Source organism: Podarcis erhardii (genome assembly GCF_964252035.2).
Source record: "Podarcis erhardii genome assembly, chromosome: 7".
NCBI lineage: Eukaryota > Metazoa > Chordata > Lepidosauria > Squamata > Lacertidae > Podarcis > Podarcis erhardii.
Window position 1 is genome coordinate 44,866,729 of NC_138511.1, and position 20,642 is coordinate 44,887,370.

A 20,642-nucleotide genomic window follows, 5' to 3' on the forward strand; every position below is an offset into this window, starting at 1 on the left:
GTGGGAAAACACTTTAATATTAAATATTCAAAAGGTGGTGTCACAATAAGCCCTGTTCTGTTTGAAACATGCAATGCAATAATAATCACAGCTCTCCTGCTTTCTCCAGAAAAAGGAGGATGCAGGCATATGCATATTCTGACAATATAAAAACCAGCATGATTCAAGTGATCGCTCACCTGTATAAATATCAGCCTAGGTTTAAGCTGAAATGCTAAAGGGGAGGGGGCAAGAAGTTATTCTTTATTTTTCGGGTTTCTAGCAATTCAGGCCTGCCAATTCACCATTAGCACTAAGTCTGCTGCATTTACCACACACATGGAACAAACCTGAAAGCTGGGTTTTGACCTTTTCCTTCATAAACATATTCCTAACCCTCATGTAAAAAGAGAAACTTTTAGAATAGGTTGGCAGAGGTACAAGAATGAACCATCTAACATATGCATGTCTGTAGGAGTCTGATGGCAGATTGCCCTCTTCATAACCTTTTAGATGTTCTTAAACTCACAAAATTTGCTAAGAGATGTTAACGTGCTGCCCAGAGAAAACAAGAAACCTGAACGCATCTCATGACCCACGAAAAGCCACTCTTGCACACCATTTCTTCCATGGCTCCTCCCAGTGGCAGACCCCAGCTGAGAATATCTATGCACAACCCCCCACAAAGAATCACAGGGCGAACTCAGGTCACCTCACCTAGAGATGGGGCCATGGATGCTATTGTGTTGGTGGGATCCATCTGGAAGCTGCCCATCATGAACGGAGCCTCAGACGCAGCGCTGTCCATCTTGAGGTTGGGCAGGGTCATATTCTGAGCCAGGTAGTACTGGTACAGCTCAGCCTCAGCAGGCAGGCTGCCCAGGCCCAAGTGGCGGTTGTGCTGCATTTGGCTCATGTTCTGCTGAAGCAGCATCATGTTGTGCATGTGCTTCTCACTGGTCATGTGAATGCGAAGGTTCCTGGCAACGTTGGTCTCATAGTCACAAACCTCACACCGCCAGGTTGGTTTGCTTTTTGGTTTGGTGGGGGAGGGGGCCCCACAGCTGCTACCCATGTTGGTGGCGGCAGCAGCAGCCGCAGCAGCAGCTGCCGCCGCCGCCGCCGCCGCCCCAGCAGTGTGGCTGAAAACTTGTTCCCCACCTCCATTCTGCAGGTTCTGCATGTTGTTGAGATGCTTGTCAGACTGCATATGAATACTGAGGTTGCCTTTGGTAGTAGTGGAGTAGTTACAAACCTCACAGCGGAAAGGCTTGTAACCACATGTGTAGCTCTCGCCCCGTGCTAGCCGTGGGTGGGGCTGCCCGCTTTTGCAGTAGGCACACGCACCCCCTGGCTCTGGGTGCTTTTCCTTCATGTGAGCCTCAAGCGTCTGCTGGTACTTGTAGTGCCAATTACACTTGGGGCACTTGAGCGTCTTACACGAGTTTCGTGAATGCATCATGGTCATGTGACCGCCAAGTGACCGTGAGGAGCCCAGGATGGTGTCACACTTGGGGCACTCCACACCGCTCCCCGAAGGGCACTCCCCACCCCCAAGCTCACATAGGGGCCCCACATGCTGGTGATGGGAAATGCAGCTCCCGTCTTCACCCTCAACACTCTCATTTGGTTCTGGTACTGTGGCATTGTCTTTATTGGCACTTTCATCACTGAAGTCGAGCCTCCTGCTGCCCTCACTGTTAAAGCTTAAACAATTCCTCCTATTTGCACCATCAAAGACAAAGGAAGAAGCAGAATTAGAACTAGAAGAAGCTGTGCCCCTGGACAGAGTCTGGAGCACATTAGGCATTAAGGGAGAAATGCTTTGGTTTGAGAGAGCAAGGTCCTTTTTGCTGCTGCCGCTGCCTGCCACTGCCCCAGACTCCTCAGGAGGTCTTTCCTCCAATTCATCCTCCAACTCGCTTGGGAACAGCCCTTTGCACCCCTCATCATCTTCCTCCTCCTCGTCCTCTTCCTCCTCCTCGTCCTCTTCCTCCTCCTCGTCCTCCCCAGCTGGCTCAATTTTCTCTGAGAGGCTGTCCTGGTCAGCCAGGTCTTGCTTTTCATACTCTACTATCCCAGGGTCCTCCTTCCCCTCGGAGGATATTGTTGGACTGGAAGCCAGTGGGCCCAGGGGGACTGAGGTAATTGGGGTCTTCAAAGCTGAACTTGTTAGCCCTCCAAGGTTCAAGAGAGCCCCAGAGGCCAAGAGGCCCGACTGGGGTTGTTCTGCTCCACTGGCAGCCCCAACCTGGGTACCCCCTTCCCCTTCCATGCGGAGCCCACTGAATTTGCCATAGAAACTGTGTCCAGGGCCTATGAGGTTAGCTGTGGAAACTAAAGGGTGTGGAAAGTTTTTGTTTTTTGGTTCCAAAAAGCTTACAAGGGGTTCCTTGTCTTTGCCTATTCCTTGGATGATAGCGGAGATGTTCTTATTGCTAAGAATTTTCCGCTCCTCCTCGCTCAGAGTCATTCGATGGTCATGCACCGCATGGGTCACAAATGAGCGGACATATCCAAAGGAGAGCTTGCACAAGAAACACATCAGGATGGGCTTCCGCTTTCCATAAAGTACGAAGCCATCAAATTTGGACAGGTCCACATTGTTGGGAACATCTTTGGATACGCAGGAACTTTTGGCAGAACCATCGCTGTTCAGGTAATCCTTGTTGCTTTTGTGGCGCACATCAAAAACGCGGAAGCTGTGCAGGACAGGGCTAACCCCTGTCAGGGCTGAGGTATTCGGGAAGGCCTGGTCCGAGCCCTCAAACCACTTCCCAAAGGATGAGGCTATGTGGAAAGTGTTGATGATCTGTGGGTAGACAGGCGCAGCCGAAGTTGCCTCGCCTTGCTTGCTCCCAGCACTGGGGAGAGAGTTCATAAAGAGTGATGGGAGCGTCCCACTGCTGGTGCCATTGCCACCCCCACAGACCCCCCCACTTTGGATCAGCTGACTGATGCTTTCAACAATGTATGCCGAGCCATCTGGCTGGTAGACTATCTCCCCTGCCAGATTCTCTACATCACTTTCCTCATCTCCCTCCTCGCCAGTGTCACTCCCACAGTCTTCTTGCAGAGGGAGGAGCGGACGGGCACTGGGGCAGTGGTGCTCCATGTAGGTCTGTAAGCTGGCGAAGGAGGTGGAGCATTCGTTACAGCTGACCTCCTTGCTGGCTGGCTCAGTGCTGGAGCCAGAGACAACGACACTTTCTGCGGAGTGCTCACTGAAAGGAGCCCGCCGGTTGTCTAGGGCTTCATGGCTCTCCGCTGCAGATGGCTCCATGTTACAAGGTTTGCTGGGGAGGTGGGTGCTGCTGAGTTCAGTCCATTGCTGGTGCTGAGGAATAGCACACCCATTGTCCTTCCCCGAGATGACAGATGAGTCACAGCCTTCCATGGCAGGGCCTGCATGGAGCGTTCATTGCACCCAGTTTGGTTCGGACCTAAAGGCAGAAAAAGAGGGAAGAGGGAGGGAGAGAGAGAAAGAGAGAGAGAGAGAAGCAGTCAGTCAGGAGAAAGAATAGGCCAAATTTCCACACAGAGCAGACGAGACATGCACACAGCCCCCTCACCCAATAAAGCAGCTACTCTCTGTTGCCAAGCCTGGAAAATATAGTGGGAGGAAAGCATGAATGGGCAGAAGTTATCAGGAACACTAAAACCCATCAGCACTATGGCAGTCAAAGCAGCATGGTACCAAAAAATAAAAAAATTTAATCTGTTTCCCAAAGCTTATTCAGGAACCAGGAAAAAAATTCTTCTTCTCCCAGACTTTTGGCTAATTAAATAATCTGTGGACCTTTAACTGGGGGGTGGTGGTGGTTTGGTTACGTATGCTGCCATTTTATGTATTTTTGTGTTTTTATTTTGTAAGCCGCCCTGTGATCCTCAGATGAAGGGCGGTATAGAAATTTAATAAATAAAATAAATTGTTTGTTAATGGGAGCTGGACCCTGGCACCTGCAAGGGGGGCACAGCAGGTCTGTCTGTGCACTTGCTGAAAGTAGCTCCAGTTTATGCACTGCCTTGTAAAACAAAAACAAAAACATGAAGTAGGCTAGACAGGAATGGTATGCCAGCCTCCAGAGTTTAAGCTACTGAGGGAGGGCTCTGAATAATGAACATGCAATATACTGATGGCAAGAGAAACCATCCACCAGACTGCCTCTTTATGCAGTACTCCAGACCAAGCGCCATGTGTCTATTAGGCAGGCAAAAAAGAGGAAGTTCTATAGCACTGACTATGCAGATCACACTCTTGTCCAAGCTGTTTCTGAATTTTAGGTGTGTCAGTTGTGCCAAACATCTCTTTCACTCACAGCCTTGTTATGTGGGATCAGGCCTGACTAACAACACCATCTATATTCACAGCAGAGTCATGACCAGTTCAGCCAAGCAGAGGACAAAGGGAGTATTTTTCAAACAGTGTGCAATTTTGTCACTTTGCAATCTGAGTTTGGAACATATACATTGATGGTGCAGCTACCATTCAAGCCTCTCACGTTTTAGTCCTCATTCCCCAAAGGATCATCCTGGCAGCTATCTTGAGACACTTTGATCACATTTAAATTCCACTTGACACCTGCTGGAGTCTAATGGGTTCCACAGACTGACAGAATGCACTTTGGACTTTTAGCATATGGTAGCCAAGCTTGATTACCTGGAGAATGATACCTCCTCTCTGCCTACAGCTGCTGAGAGTAGGGGGAAAGGAAGAGGAGCCTGAAGGCAGGCAGTAACTAAAGAGGAATGAAACAGATAGATGGGCTGGGAAGAATTCAGGTAGAAACAGGGCAGCACAAGGCTAAGGTCACCAACACAGCGCAACTGAAGAGCAGTGAAAAGATGTTGTTGCCCAGTCTGCCAGAAGTCACTTCCTACTTCCTGTTGAGGGCTGCTCAGAGGGTGGAGTCAAATAAACCAGGGAAGTCTGAGGGAACGCTTCAGTGCAGCAATGCCTGTCAACAGCTCCCAATTCAAGAGGCTGATTTAGGGCAGTGTGACTGATTCTGCCACACTGGGCATCGAGCCTAGAGGGTGCCACAGGGGGCCGCAACTATGATGTAGTGAACTGAGCAGCACAGAAGGCGAGAGCTGGGGTGCGCGCCAAATTTTGGCATCACACAGGGCATCCCTGAAATTTGAAACACCAAAGTCTGCTCCTGCCATCTCTCCATTGTCAGCAACTGAGATGCTCATTATCATCCGTTGTCCTCACCCCGCCACCCCCGCCTGAGTCAACTGCCCACAGGCAGCACTTTTTTATAGACAGAATTCACCAGAATTCAGTTCCAGCACCTCTCAGGTGGGCACCATTGCCAACAAGGGAAGCATTCATGGTGAGTTCCTGACCTCTTTTTCTATAAAAATAGCACTGCCCATCGGAATTTCCTCAATGACCTAAAGACTTCCTACTCTTGCCACTCTCTTCACATTTCCAGCATTAACAAAAATTTGTTTGTTTTCTTATTGCATTTGTATCCCACCTGTCCTCTAAGGAGTTCAAGGTGGTGTAAATAGTTCTCTTCTTCCCCATTTTATCTTCACAACAACCTTGCAAGATAGGTTAGGCAGAGGGTGAGTGATTGGCCCAAGGTCACTCTGTGAGCTTCATGGCTGAGTGGGGATTTGAACCATGGTCTCCCAGGTCCCAATCCAACACTATAACCACACCACACTGGCTGGAAGGGAACCCAGAGTCCTCAAAATTGACACCAGGTGTAAAAACTATAATATTTGCTCATTTTATTTATATACTACTTATCTCTTATTAGAGTACAGGGCAGCATACAGCATAACAACAAGTACAGCAGTCTCCACTTGTAACCCTCTCTTGGCTCAGCTAGGTCTGTATGAGGCCAGTCAGCAGTTGCCCTTGGTGGCCCATTCCATGGTTCTACTTGATAGAAGTTCAGCTCACAGCTGTGCGGCCTTCCCCCGGCAGCATAAGGGAAAGCAGCTTTTCTAAGGTGGCCTTGTTAGACTTCTTCAGGGTGATAGATCTTTTATGGAGGAGTTCCTTTTTGGCTCCCACTTCAAACATGTTCTGTCCTGTTCCTCTGGTATTATAACACTTCTCTGCAGTGTCTGGAATCTCCATAGCTCTGCATCTAATCTTGCTGGACCAGAAAGCTCAGCAGCAACTTCCTCAAATTTCCTGCTTTTTTAAGGGTTTAGTGCTGAAGGTTCATCTGAAAAGTTTTACTGGGGTAGGGGGCAAAAATACAACTGGCTGCTCAAGCTGGAAAGCCAAGAGGACAAATCTGGCACTCTCAGCAGAGGTACTACAGCAAACTTATCCTATTGGCTGTGAATTGTCTGATTGACAGGTGGGGCCAATAGGGTTGGCAGAGCTGATGGGGCGGGAGGGTTAACAGCCTGATTGTAAAATCAATGTCATAAATGCTTGGTAAGTTACAGGAACAAGCGGGAAGAAGAGGCTGCGATTGATAAAGGACTGCGGCTTTGATGCTGCACTAGGGACTTGTTTATTGACAGGAAAGCCAATCTCCTCTGCAGGCCAGGCCAGAGAAACCGGCAAATGCTTCCCAATTAATTGGTGGGCTCTTTGGCCTCCCGGCTGCTCTGACTGCCCTTCCCCCTACCCAACAAGTTAACCAATGAAGGAAACACACCATGGAAAGGTATTCTTGCCACCACCCTACCCCTTTTATGCTCTTATCAGATGCCAGCAAAAGGCCCTGAGAAGGATGCTCTGCCAACCAACCAGGTCCATGAATACCAGTCACACAAACTGTGCTGAAAGGGACCAGGCCCCCTTCATGCAGAGCTTCTAGTCGCTTAAGGGGAAATGGGGTGGCTGCAGGCATAGGCCCCATGAATTGTCTCTGTCTGAACTCATAGCCCAAAACAGAGATTACACATCTCAGCTTGGGGCTGAACCCAGCTTAAACAAATTCACCCCACAAAGAATTTTCCTGTCCAAATTCCTTCTGCACATCCAGCACTACTGCATCTCTCTCTATCAGCCAGTCATTAAGGAAAAGGTAGCTCTTACTTAAGGAGGCAGAAGTCAACTAGTCAGGTCGATCAGTGCACTGTCTGTAAACATGTTTTCCCGTAAAATCAATGATCTTCAGTTAGAGAGAGAAGGAACTGAGAACCTAAAGCCCCCACCATCACCACCTCTCATTGCAGCCCCCCAGGCTCCTGCTCTTCCCAGCTTCAATTCATCCCTGCTCCTGGAACCCTCTGGCCCCAAGCCCTGTCACCACTGTTACACCTTGAAGGTATATCACAACTTATTTATGTTAAAAACATATATACCCTGCCTTTTGACTAAAAACATCCCCAAGATGGGTGAAAAATTGAAGATCCAAATATAACTTACCACAGTGATCAAAACAGAACACAACAGTAGTAGAGAACACCAATAACTTTGGGGAGGTGGCAGTGGTAGACCCTCTCCCAGATAACATGTGGTGTTTAGTTGTGGCATTCAAAAGGTCTTTCAAACATACCTTTTTACTACTGCCTTTCTTTAAGGCCCTCTCCGATTGCATGGAGCCCGGACAGACCCGTGGTTTTCCACGGATCTGAGGACAATGAAACAATCGTTGAGACGGCTAGAGCGCCGGTGGCGGATAACTCATTCCAAATCTGACCGGACACAGGTTAGAGCTCAACTTCGAGCCTACCAAGTGGCGATAGCGACGGCGAAGAAGAATTTCTTCACCGCCTCTATTGCATCTGCAGAAAACAGCAGCAGGAGACTTTTTCAGGTGGTTCACAATTTAGCGGAACCACCTGCAACATCGGGGCCCAGTACGGGCCACATGTTCTCCTGCAATGATTTTGCAAAGTTTTTTGCAGATAAAATCGCTCAGATTCGGGAAGAAGTAGACTCCACCGTGGGAGCAGGGCTGGGGTGGGAGAGTGCTAGAGACCTGTCTAGTCAAGTTGCGTGGGATCAATTCCAATCTGTTACCTCCGAGGATGTGGACAGGCTGCTTGGACTAGTGAAGCCAACCACCTGTCTCCTGGATCCTTGCCCATCCTGGCTTATAAAAGCTAGCCGGGAAGGACTGGGCGATGGGCTTCGTGGGGTGGTGAATGCTTCCCTCCGTGAGGGAGCCTTCCCAGACCCGCTGAAAGAGGCGGTTATTAAACCGCTTCTTAAAAAACCATCTTTAGATGCGGCCACGATGGCCAACTATCGCCCAGTCTCAAATCTTCCATTCTTGGGCAAGGTGAATGAGCGAGTGGTTGCTGAACAACTCCAGGCACACCTGGAAGAAGCAGACCATTTGGATCCCTTCCAGTCGGGATTCAGGCCTCATCATGGGACTGAAACTGCCTTGGTCGCACTGGTTGATGATCTCCGGCGGGCTAGGGACAAAGGTGAGAGCTGTTTCCTAGTTCTGCTGGATCTCTCAGCGGCGGTTGATACCATCGACCATAACATCCTTCTGGACCGTCTTGAGGGGCTGGGAGCTGGAGGCACTGTCATACAGTGGTTCCGCTCCTTCCTCCTGGGCCGTGTTCAGAAAGTGGTGGTGGGGGATGAGTGTTCAGACCCCTGGGCTCTCACTTGTGGGGTGCCTCAGGGTTCTGTCCTCTCCCCCATGCTTTTCAAAATTTACAGGCAGCCGCTGAGAGAGATCATCAGGAGGTTTGGGCTGGGTGTTCATCAGTATGCAGATGATACCCAGCTCTACCTCTCTTTTAAATCAGAACCAGTGAAGGTGGTGAAGGTCCTGTGTGAGTGTCTGGAGGCGGTTGGAGGATGGATGGCGGCTAACAGATTGAGGTTGAATCCTGACAAGACAGAAGTACTGTTTTTGGGGGACAGGAGTCAGGCAGGTGTGGAGGATTCCCTGGTCCTGAATGGGGTAACTGTGCCCCTGAAGGACCAGGTGCGCAGCCTGGGAGTCATTTTGGACTCACAGCTGTCCATGGAGGCACAGGTCAAATCTGTGTCCAGGGCAGCTGTTTACCAGCTCCATCTGGTACGTAGGCTGAGACCCTATCTGCCTGCGGACTGTCTCGCCAGAGTGGTGCATGCTCTGGTTATCTCCCGCTTAGACTACTGCAATGCGCTCTACGTGGGGTACCTTTGAAGGTGACTCGGAAACTACAACTAATCCAGAATGCAGCAGCTAGACTGGTGACTGGGGGCGGCCGCCGAGACCATATAACACCGGTCTTGAAAGACCTACATTGGCTCCCAGTACGTTTCCGAGCACAATTCAAAGGGTTGGTGCTGACCTTTAAAGCCCTAAACGGCCTCGGTCCAGTATACCTGAAGGAGCGTCTCCACCCCCATCGTTCTGCCCGGACGCTGAGGTCCAGCACCGAGGGCCTTCTGGCAGTTCCCTCATTGCGAGAAGCAAAGCTACAGGGAACCAGGCAGAGGGCCTTCTCGGTAGTGGCGCCTGTCCTATGGAACGCCCTCCCACGAGATGTCAAAGCGATAAACAACTACCTGACATTCAGAAGACATCTTAAGGCAGCCCTGTTCAGGGAAGTTTTTAACGTGTGATATTTTAGTGTATTTTTGGTTTCTATGGAAGCCGCCCAGAGTGGCTGGGGAGGCCCAGCCAGATGGGCGGGGTATAAATAATAAATTATTCTTCTTCTTATTATTATTATTATAGCTCAATATCTCTCATGTATTCATAAATAACTGTAATAAGTAACAATAAGTAATTGATTAATCAGCAGCAAAAGCCAGTCAAGCAAAGAAATCCCTTCAAACTCAAGAGAGGGTCCCAAAGGCTCTATGGAAGACAGCATCTTTGCCTACTGCCTAAAACAAATAAAGAAGAGATACAGCAGGTCTCCACTAAGGAGAGTTCCACATTCAGGAAAGGCCCTGCCCCAGATGACACTCTGCTTTCTTCCAGATAGCAGGAGGACTGGGTAGGTTCAAGTGGGAGACAGTGATCCTTGAGCTGCCTGGGGTGCAGGACATTTAGAGTTTTAATGGTCAAAACCAGAACTCTCTGAACTGAGTATGGAAGCCTCTAAAAGCTAATGAAGCTGATTCAAGATTGGATTCATGCATCCTCTTAGCTCAACCCAATCAACATTATGGCAGTTGTATTATGAATTGGTTGTAGTACCGTTGAAAGAAAGCCTTATGTAGATTGTGAAGAGTGCTAGAATTCTATCCACACCCCTTGTGTTGCACAAACTGAAAGGTATCCAAAGATATAAAAGTAGCAGAAGGTTTAAACCAGACTAACAGTAAAATGTGGTGTCCAAATCAGAACAAGTATGACCAATTTTATCCACAAAGTATAAAGCAAACTGTTCACAGCAGACCCAAAGTTCCTCCAAATCTTCCTGTGTACGAAGATGCAACAGATCCCTAGTCACTCACTACAAAATATGTAATTTATCTGTAAGATCAGCCTCCATACCGAAAGACTGGAAAGTGGCCAATGCAACACCACTTTTAAAAAAGAATCTGGAAAATTGTATGCTGGAGAAAGGTAGAAAACATTATTAAATATAGAATTACCAAAAATATAGAACAAGTCTTGCTGAAGCAGAACTAGCATGGTTTCTGCAATGATAAGTCCCACTAGCATTTTACAGTTCTTTGAAAGTGTCTGGGCGATATATCGTTATATCATCCCAAACTGAAGTCCATATCATGATATCTGTTTCATAATTTTTGACCTGGCAATATATCACAAATCATAATGTATGTGTGTGTGTGCTATGCAAATATCACAATGTGAGGAAAAATGTGAAGCCAGCCAATGCTTCCCTCAATTCCTGCAGCTCATTAACTCTGCTGCCTCAGCTCTCCCCTACCTCATGCAGGGGGCAGTGAATCACAAGAGCAGGCACTGAGAAAAATCACGGTGTAGGAAAAATTGTGAAGCCAGCCAATCCCTCTACATAGATTACATCCTTATTTCAGACATTGTGGTATATTGGGATATCGTGATGTTTAGCTGGTGATATATCACAATGCTGAAAACCAGGTATTGGCCAGCCCTACAACTAAGCATAGAATTAGTGGTGATCCAATCAACATTGTACACTCAACATTTCAAAAAGCTTTCAAATGAAGCACCTCATCAAAGACTGCTGAACTAGTTTGGCAGTTATAGGATAAGGCAACAGGCGCTCTTGTGGATCAGCTACCTGGTTAAAGAACAGGAAGAAAACAGTAAGAATGACTAGACAAGTTCTCACAATGTAAGAATAAGAAGTTGGGTCCTCCACAGATCAGTATTGGGAAGTGTGCTTTTTAACTTATTCATTGATAACCTGGAATTAAGGGTGACCAATAAGATAGCAAATGATCACAAATAATTCAGGGTTACTAGAACAAAAATGGATTGTGGAAAGCTCTCAAAGGATATTTCCAAATTGAGTAACTGGAAATGGATAAGGTAAATGAAGAAGAAGAAGAAGAAGAAGAAGAGGAGGAGGAGGAGGAGGAGGAGTTTGGATTTGATATCCCGCCTTTCACTCCCCTTCAGGAGTCTCAAAGCGGCTAACATTCTCCTTTCCCTTCCTCCCCCACAACAAACACTCTGTGAGGTGAGTGGGGCTGAGAGACTTCAAAGAAGTGTGACTGGCCCAAGGTCACCCAGCAGCTGCATGTGGAGGAGCAGAGACACGAACCCGGTTCCCCAGATTACGAGACTCCCGCTCTTAACCACTACACCACACTGGCTCTTTCGTGAAAACGAATGTAAAGTGATGTACATGCAAAAAACAAAAAAATAATAATCTAGATTTCACTCATACACCAATGCGGTCTGAAGTGGTACTGACTGATCAGGAACGAGACCTTGGGGTCACAGCAGAAAGCTCAATGAAGATGTTGATCCAGTGTGTGGCAGCTGTGAAAATTGTGGATTCCATTTTATTACTAGGAAAGGAATAGAAAATAAAACTGCCAATATCATCATGCCATTAAACAATTCTATGGTGCAACTGTACTTTGTATACTGTGTATAGCAGGGGTCAGCAACTTTTTTCAGCCGTGGGCCGGTCCACTGTCCCTCAGACCATGTGGTGGGCCAGACTATTGTTTGTTTTGGGGGGGGAGAATGAATTCCTATGCCCCACAAATAACTCAGAGATGCACCGGAAATCGCATCTGCGCACGTGCAGGCACCAGAAATCACAGGCGGGCGTGCTCACGCGACCCGCCCACAGACGGATCTCCATGGGACCGATCCGGTCCAGGCAAGATAAACTTTGCTGACCCCTGGTGTAGGAGCAAGAAAACCTTTTGAACCTAGCAATATATCTGTGGTTGGGTTGCTCTTAACTGGTGCTTGTTGTATGGAAAAAGCAAGGGCAGAACTTCACTCAGAATGCTGGGAATGAAACCCATTACTGGCCAAATGGGAAGCAAGGAAAGAAGCTCCAGAAACGTGCCTTATGGTACCGATCCTAAAGCATGATACAAAACATAATGGCTTCCTGAGAGGCTCTGATTTTAGAAAGATTCCTGGTTCATTCAAACTGTAACCCTCTATACACTTACCTAGCAGTAAGTCCCAATTAACCCAGTGAGACTTACTTCTAAGAAGACATTTAGCAGTGGACTCTCAGACATTTCTTTTTCCATCAGTAAGCAACAGTACATTCAGTAATCAAGAAGTGGACTGTCTAAAGCATTCAAACTGCAATTCACCTTTTGCAGACTAGATTTAAAAGTTTTGCTGCAATGACATTTAAAGAGAAATCAAAACCTGCTATTCTGCAAACAAGGTTCTCTCCTGCTTCGCCAGCAAGCACAACAATGGCTTCTAAGTGGGGTCAATCCCAGAGGCATCAGCCTTGTGCCAGAAGCCAGGCACAACTTCCTCAGCTCGGCTATTTCCAGCACAAATATAAACTCAGACTGGAACTGAAAGCTGCCAACTCAGCCAGTACAGGGACTGTGTAGCAACCTCATCACTGCGGTTAGAATACAGGCTGAGGCAAAACCCAGCACAAAACAACTCTAAGCAGTTGTGGGAGGGCAAGGAAACACAGGAAAGCAAATACATCACAGCCCCTCCCCTCAGACACAGACACTCTACCCTGACCTGATCCCTGGCAAGGGCCTTGGGTGTTTCCTAGCCAGAGGAGGAATGGCTGCTCCCAGAAGGGCAATAGTCAAGTTCAGTTTGAGGCTTCCTTAGAAACCACACAGGGACATGTCCTCTGCTCTACCAGATCCAGCACTGGGGAAAAGGCCCAAAGCAAGATAGACTTAAGAGGAAGGTGGGGGCTTTCCTCTCAGGAACCCACTACCCCCACGGCTTGCCACCAGCAGCCGGAACTGGTAAGCTGACAAAACTAACAAGAATGACACAACACGGCCTGCCTAAGTGGGCACAAGACACGAAGGCAGACTGATGCACAGCAAGGCCCTCTGATCTTCAGGCAGCCCCTTGAGTGCAAACAGATTTCCAAGCCACAGGAAGCCAAAGCAAATGTTTGACAACCCAGGAAGGGAACACAGCAGGTCTGAGTCCCTGGCTCAGGAAGAGGGAGAACAGTTTCCCAGGGCAATAACACAGCCACGTCAGGCCAGATTTCTCAGACAACACCTCCTTCTGCCAAAAGGTGCCATTCAATAAGTGGTTGAAGTCTAAGCAACTAAAGAACATGCTACCTGCCTCAAATACCTCCTAAGACCATGTTAAAATAAAAAAATAAGCAAATTAGCAGCAGCACATTAAGTATATGCTACTGTGATCCCAAGATTTCTTTCGTGGGTAGCTCCATGGGATAACCCAGCTCAAAGGACACAGCATTGTTTCTGGGCTCACTTCTTGGAATCAATTCCTGTTCATCTATGTCCAAGGGAGACCAGAAGAAAGGAGCTACTTTGGCCTTGGGATGGGCAGAGGCAGAGAGCTCTCAATAGTTCTGGACACCAGCACTGAAATGGTTACCCTACAGCTTGGCCTCCTGCTAATTGCAGGGCTTTATTTTTTATTTCTTATTACCCTCTCACACGCCTGATGAGATTATATTACCAGAACTGACAACAGCTGGAAGCAGCAGCAATATGTAGAGCCTCTGAGGAGGTGATGCAATTTCATTTTCATTGATCAGAAATCAGTAGGGCAGCAAATGATGGGAAATTCCATTATGAGAAGGATGGGGCCACAAGACCCAGTGTCCAAATGCCAAAGGGCATGAAGCCCTCCCCTGGGTCAGGCCCAGCTCTCTGGGCAAAGGAAGCTTCCCCAACCCCCCAAAAAAGTGCTACCCATACATTCTTGCTTTGAGGGATGAGGCAGAGTAGGGCATGTTTCATGCCCAACATAAGCAGGTATTCAAATCTGCATCAAGCAGATAGGTAGGTGGAACCCAGCCTTGGGGGTCTGATATGGAGACTATGTCTTACAGGAAAGACCCCAGAAGCAAAGTCTTGTCCCTAGGACCAGGACAACTCATTTTAGCCAGGGCAATAAGAAGCCATTTCAAGGCCCCAAAAGTAACAGGAGTCCAAGCAACAAGTAGGCAGAGTGCTCCATTTTGCCCCTGCCCATTCAGAGTCTGATCAGAATCCTCATGCTCCAGGCAGTGTCTATGCCACCTGAGACCTTCAGGCTCAGCTGTCAGGTATTTCAGGACTAAGGGTTACACCTTGCTGGCCATTTTGGCTTTCTGTCTGTCAAGTTGCAGTACTGCCTGGGCTACACACATATAGCCCATTTTCCCACCCAGCCCCTTCAGGGCAGACAGGTCCCTGCAGCAGACCAGGGGTTAACAGAAGCTGACCACAGTTGCACAGCTGTTAAGGTAATCAATACCACTGAGATACTAAAGCAGCATAAGCCACATTATTGATTGCCAAGCAGATGATAAAACTGTTTATTATGATAATTGCAGAGCCCCTACAAGAGTACAAAGTGCAGCCTTCAGCCCGTTGCATAAAGTAATAGAAGGATCATCCAGGTATCAGCAAAGCCTGAGCCAAAAACCTCCACACTAACTTAGGATCAGCTGCTTTCATTCCAGGATACACTTCTGAAGCTCTCACACACAAACAAGCCCAAGACTTAAACCGCCTTCTGGGCTGAAAAATACTTGAAATTCCTCCCATGTCAGACTGGCTGAAACCTCAGCAATTCTCAGAGAGGGGGGGACAGAGCGCATGTGGCAGAGAAGATCCTTGGGCTCCCCACTCTCTCCTAGTACTGTACTATCCTTTGCCCTAAGAGAGAAGAGAAGTATTGGGGGGGGGGAGAGATATAGCTATTTTGCTCTTCATATCAGGCTCCATCAAAATAGCAACGCTAATGACATTTCTACTATATAGTGAATCCATGTGTTCCCTGGATGGGTAAAACAAGAGGTTCTTCTTCTTTCACCAGACCAGTAGCAACTGATTACTGTTTGAGAGTCAAATATAAATTGATTCAGTGTTAATTACTGATGTAGTATTCTTGCTTTTTTATGTTGAAGAGAGGGAGAGTGTGCTCAAAAGATGGAATTAGTTTATAAGTGAGTCCTCCCAAAACGAGCAAGTTGACAGTTGGGTCCTGCTTAAAAAAAAAAGGGGGGGGGACAATAAAAAACAAGCAACAGCTGCTGCCCTGGTCTAAATGCTACCTTTTATCTTGTGCAAGTGACACAATTTTGTACTTTACTTACAGAGGCCTCTTTCTGCAAGATCCACCCTATATCTCAAAAAGCAGGTATAATTCAAGACCTATCCTTGATTTTCAGTGGAGCTTGTTTGAAACTGACTTGTTTCATGCCAACTGCTGTCCCATGTTCTTCAGAGGTCTTCCGAGACTACTCTCAATAGCTTTGTACAACCCCTCACTTTCCTTGGGTAAATTGTCACTTTCACATTCCTTTTTTGCTCTGATTATTCAACAGATCCAGTTTAAACCCACTTAAGCTGCAGCCTGCTTGGTTCTAGACTACTTGGATAATATTCATTAGGATGAAAGGCAGAGGGGCTGGAAAACCTCGTGTGTTGCAGCAAAGAGGTACACAGACTTCAAGGCAATTCATCTTCTGCTTCCATTAGCCAACTAGGCATCTAATAAGTGGCACGTGGTAGCAACTAAAAGTCAGTACAGATATGGGTCAACTCAAGTTACTCCCTGAATCCATAGAAATGGGACAGGGAAGGAAGGGAGCACCCAACAGCATTACTAATCAATTGCTTTGACTTAAATCTCTACCACTCTTCAACAGCTTGGGTGGGACCCAGAGGCATGAATAGATGACTGTTTACTTAACTTTTTGCTTCAAGACTCAACACTTCACATATCCAGAGCTCCTCAGCATCCCTGCATTCAATTCTCCTAGCTAAGACAAATGAGTAGCATGCTCAAATATACAAGATGACCCCAAACAGTGCTGGAGTAACTGAAAATGAGAAGGGGTTAATTTCCTTCATGAGCGTAAATCACCCCATGGATAAGCTAACTGCAGGTGCAAGGTCAGCCAAACCTGTTGCTATGGTAATGACCCAGTACCCTGACTATATCTGTGATTAATGCATGTCAGCTCAGTAGTGTCAGTCAGCAGTTAGTCTGTATGTTAGTCCGTGTTACTTGTCAAGTGCTACATCTTGAATTGCTGGACTTATTTAGAGCAGGGGAGATACTTTGTACCTGAATGCATCTGTATATAGCTGCATCTGCAAAAGCCTGCAAGCTGCATACATCTACGTTCAAAACTGTTTTACTAACACTTATCTTCTGCAACAATAAACTATTTGGATCTTAAGCTGCTTCCATGTGGTGACTGGTACTGGGAGCAACTTCCACTGCATGAGAATCCCACTTGCAATTTTGCGGGGAAGAAAGCACAAGCAGCAATGGCCTCCAACATTGACTGGTTCTATTACATGTTCAAAGCTAAATATACATGTTAGCAAAGTTACTGTATGTTGTTCAGAGCCACCTTTAGAGCCTGGGCTTTCTGAAAGACCTGTCAAGGCCCTTTTCCCACCAGCAGTTGCTTCTAACAGGACTCCACTGCCTATTTTCTACTCCATGGCCTTTGTAGCTGGATACAGCTCAAATTTACCTTTGCAAGCTCTCTGCTTTGTTAATGTATTTTCATGAGAGCCGTCACTGGAGGGCAGTTTAGCAAGAGGCCCCCAGGTTGACCTTTGCTGGCAGCCTCCAAGCTCTCCATGTAAAGTGATCTAATGGCTAGGCAAGGTAATTAGTGCTAGAGCAGTAATTGCAGCTTCTAACTAAGCAAGATGAAGATAGCGAAAATTCTCCAGGGTGCCCTGCTGGGGACCCCAACACACACACAAAAGCTTCTGCTTGCATTCAAACAGAGAGGCTCAGCAACATTTCTGTATGACATCAGCATGATTTTAAAGAAAGTTGAATGAAAGTTCTGAAAGCAACTGGAGAAAGTCTCCATTTTGCAAGTTAATAATAATAACAATAATTTTATTATTTATACCACGCCCATCTGGCTGGGTTTCCCCAGCCACCAGACTGGAAACTAGATAGCCCAAGGATCACAGCCTGTTAGAAATCACAGATCAACTCACTCCAAAATACCACCACTGGGCAGATTTACTGAATCAAAACAGTCTCACAGCAGAAATCTCAATAATCCAGGACTTACACTCTTACCAAATTCACTCAAGGATCAGTGTCTGAGCTGTTGATATCTACTCTGAGACCAACATGGTAGCCATTCATGTAACTCCTCAAGAAATAAAGACCCACCATGTAGAATTCAAAGCTGCAATGTACAGCCCTACAGGGCATTCCTTCCCTGCACCCTCAAACTTGCACTCCTGTATGGAACATCCCTGTCCATGGCAACAATGCATAGCTTCCTCCTTGACATTTGGAGCTAGTTGTTTTATCACCACCACCACCATCAATCTCAAGAGGCAGAAACCTTCAAGCATTCCAAATGTTCATCATCACAATGAATCTATGGTGAAAAGGAAGCCAAAACCAAATTATTCTTACTTGCTTCTTTTGGCTCCAAGGCCTGGCAACAGAGAGAGAAACATGACAAGGTTAGAAGTTGTTCCAAAGGGCCAAAAAGAATGAAGCTGGTTCTCAAACTAACATACATCCAGTTGGAAGTGTAATCAGAAAACTGTTTCAGGGAAGAGAATCCATTTGCCACCATTTCTTATCATTTGTTTTGACTGTTTTTAACACTGAAATTGAAATTATTGTAACCTCCCCTGGGACCTGCCTGCTGGTTAAATTGAGGAATTATTATTATTTCTTCTTTTTTAAGGCTGGAAGCAAGGCTCCTTGCTCTGAATGCAGTAATCAGTACCATTTATTGCAATGGAAAAGGAAGCAACAAGTCTTTGAGTCTTGAAACCAACAGGCAGGATCAGAGGATGGCTGAAGTGAGCAAACAGAACAGACAAGAGTTAACAGTCAACCACCAATATCTTTGATGATCACATTAACAAGATTTGCCTATGCTCTAAACCCCAACAGGATATTATTCCAATGTATCCTTTTAAACATTGTCATAAGGAAGAAAAATGCTAGCAACCTCCATCTTTTGCTACCAGTTTGCAATTGACCTGTTTTTTCTCTGTCTCTCTAGCACCCATACAGGTGCCTGTGCAGGACACAGGTCTTGTCACAGCAAGACCTTCAAACCTTCAAGTTTAAAGCCTGCATGATAATATCCTATCCAGTTCACCCTGCAATGCACCCATTTGTTCTGCCAGTGTCTGAACCTGGTGTAAAGCTGACAAGCAAAATGTAAGTGATATCAAAGGGCACAGAAATAGGTGGAAATAGAAATGTAGCAACTACCTTCAAAACAACTCCTCTATTTTCCAGCTTGGACGAAACTTAAACTCTCTCTCTCAAGTTACACAGGCACTCAGCTATACAAGAATTGGCCAATAAAGAAGAACACCAAAAATAAAGAACGAACATGTGGAGATGAAGCAAAGAGGTGGTAGATTGCTGCCATAATGGCCCACAGCCAGCCTCTCTAGCTACTCTTCTGTGGAACTGGAAAGCCTCCTTGCTCTGATGCCAAGCCCTGAAAGGTGGTGGCAACCTGCCTGCTCCAGAGGCAGCCCCAGGCCATCTGCTTTCTCCCAATCTTTGCAACACCTCCAACTGTGTAAGGCAGGATGCAGCTGGCTGGTGGCCCATTCAGATTTCTTAACAGTGCTGTGATCTCGGGTTTCCAGTAAGGCCTTTCAGGCCTCAATCACCACCAAGGGGAAACAAAACCAATGTTGCCTGTGTCAGTATAGGTTGTTGCGGCACACTAAGTGGTCCTCTCCCAACCATATGTTTTGCACCAATTCTCCAACAAAGCTGCCCTTAAAATGCAAACTTTTTGTCAGAATGAAGAACAAGCTAAGAAGGCAGCCACATCTCAGCTCCAGTATAGCCCTGCTTGCCAGTACCCCAGAAGGCTTATCTGGCAGAGGTGTGTGCCTGCCCTCCTTCCCACAGCCAATATAGTCTGGCAACATTGGTACCCACTCTTCCTCATTCTAAAGCCACTCTCTATGATGGAAGATAGAAACAGTCAACCATCCACTGGAGATAGAACAAAGGCTGCTCCTGAAGAGAAGAAACCTTGCAACAAAGGTGCTCACCGTAAGGAGGTGGCTGGGCCACTGCAGGGTACTCCAGATTAAAGGGCTGTTTCTGAAAAGCCTCAGGCCTGGGTTTCTTAAACTTGGGTCTCCAGCTGTTGTTGGACTATAACTCCCATCATACCTGACCACTGATCTTGCTAGCTTGCAACAGCTGGAGACCCAACTTTGAGAAGCACTGCCTTAGGCTGTGCCTAGTCATACACAAGAAGATCAAACCTATCCATTCCAAAGGAAATCAGCCCTGAGTGCTCACTGGGAGGACAGATCCTGAAGATGAGGCTCCAATACTTTGGCCACCTCATGAGAAGAGAAGACTCCCTGGAAAAGACGAGGGAAAGATGGAGGGCACAAGGAGAAGGGGACGACAGAGGATGAGATGGTTGGACGGTGTTCTCGAGGCTACCAGCATGAGTTTGACCAAACTGTGGGAGGCAGTGGAAGACAGGAGTGCCTGGCATGCTCTGGTCCATAGGGTCACGAAGAGTCGGACATGACTAAACGACTAAGTAACAACAACACAGTCATACCCAGCAACATAAGGCAGCTTCCAGGGGCCCTTAGTCCAAGTAGAAGAGAGAGAGACCATCCCTTCCAGTTCAAAGCAACAACATCATCATTACAGGAAACTCCCAGGCAGGTGATGGCTATGGCCTTGCAACTAAGGTACTTTGCGGAGCCATGGCCTCCTCACATGCCACATCACCACATAGCAGAGTGCTTCAGTGGAGCATTTCAGCCATCTAGTGGTCACAACTATCAACACGTGGGATCAAAGAGTGCTCTTCTATAAAGTAGCTCCAAAAGGGACAGGTGGGCAAAGGGCTGGAAGAGTAGAGGGATTCCCATTGCCAGATCCCCAAGCAGCTCCTTGTGACATTAACACCAATAGCTCCTTCAGTGCTCACTACCTTCTCCACCTATGCAAATTGTCAACTGACCCATCCGCTTCACGCTTGGGAGTTTTCTGATGCAAAGGACTTATTACACACTTTACCTATCTGTGCCTGAGCTTCAGCTGTCTGTCCCATAGAGTTTGATTTAATACCCAAGATTAGCAGTTTTCCTGTACAGCAGATACTGACCCTCCTTCTCCAGAGGGCATGAACTTTGCTGGCATGAGTCATCCCTG

The 20,642-nt window shown here is 47.0% G+C and overlaps 1 protein-coding gene across 18 annotated transcripts in view; it reads right to left on the reverse strand.

Annotated features, from left to right (window-relative positions):
• Positions 1-20,642, reverse strand: part of ZFHX3 (zinc finger homeobox 3) — a 349,711-nt gene that overhangs the window by 107,357 nt on the left and 221,712 nt on the right. For 16 of the 18 annotated variants that reach the window (XM_081871759.1, XM_081871758.1, XM_081871756.1 and 13 more), the window contains one exon: positions 697-3,422. The exons of the other annotated variants lie outside the window; for them this stretch is intronic. In XM_081871759.1, the coding sequence (XP_081727885.1) occupies positions 697-3,376 (2,680 nt within the window). In that variant the 5' untranslated portion in view covers positions 3,377-3,422. The remainder of the gene's footprint in view (positions 1-696; positions 3,423-20,642) is intronic. 18 annotated transcript variants of the gene reach the window in all.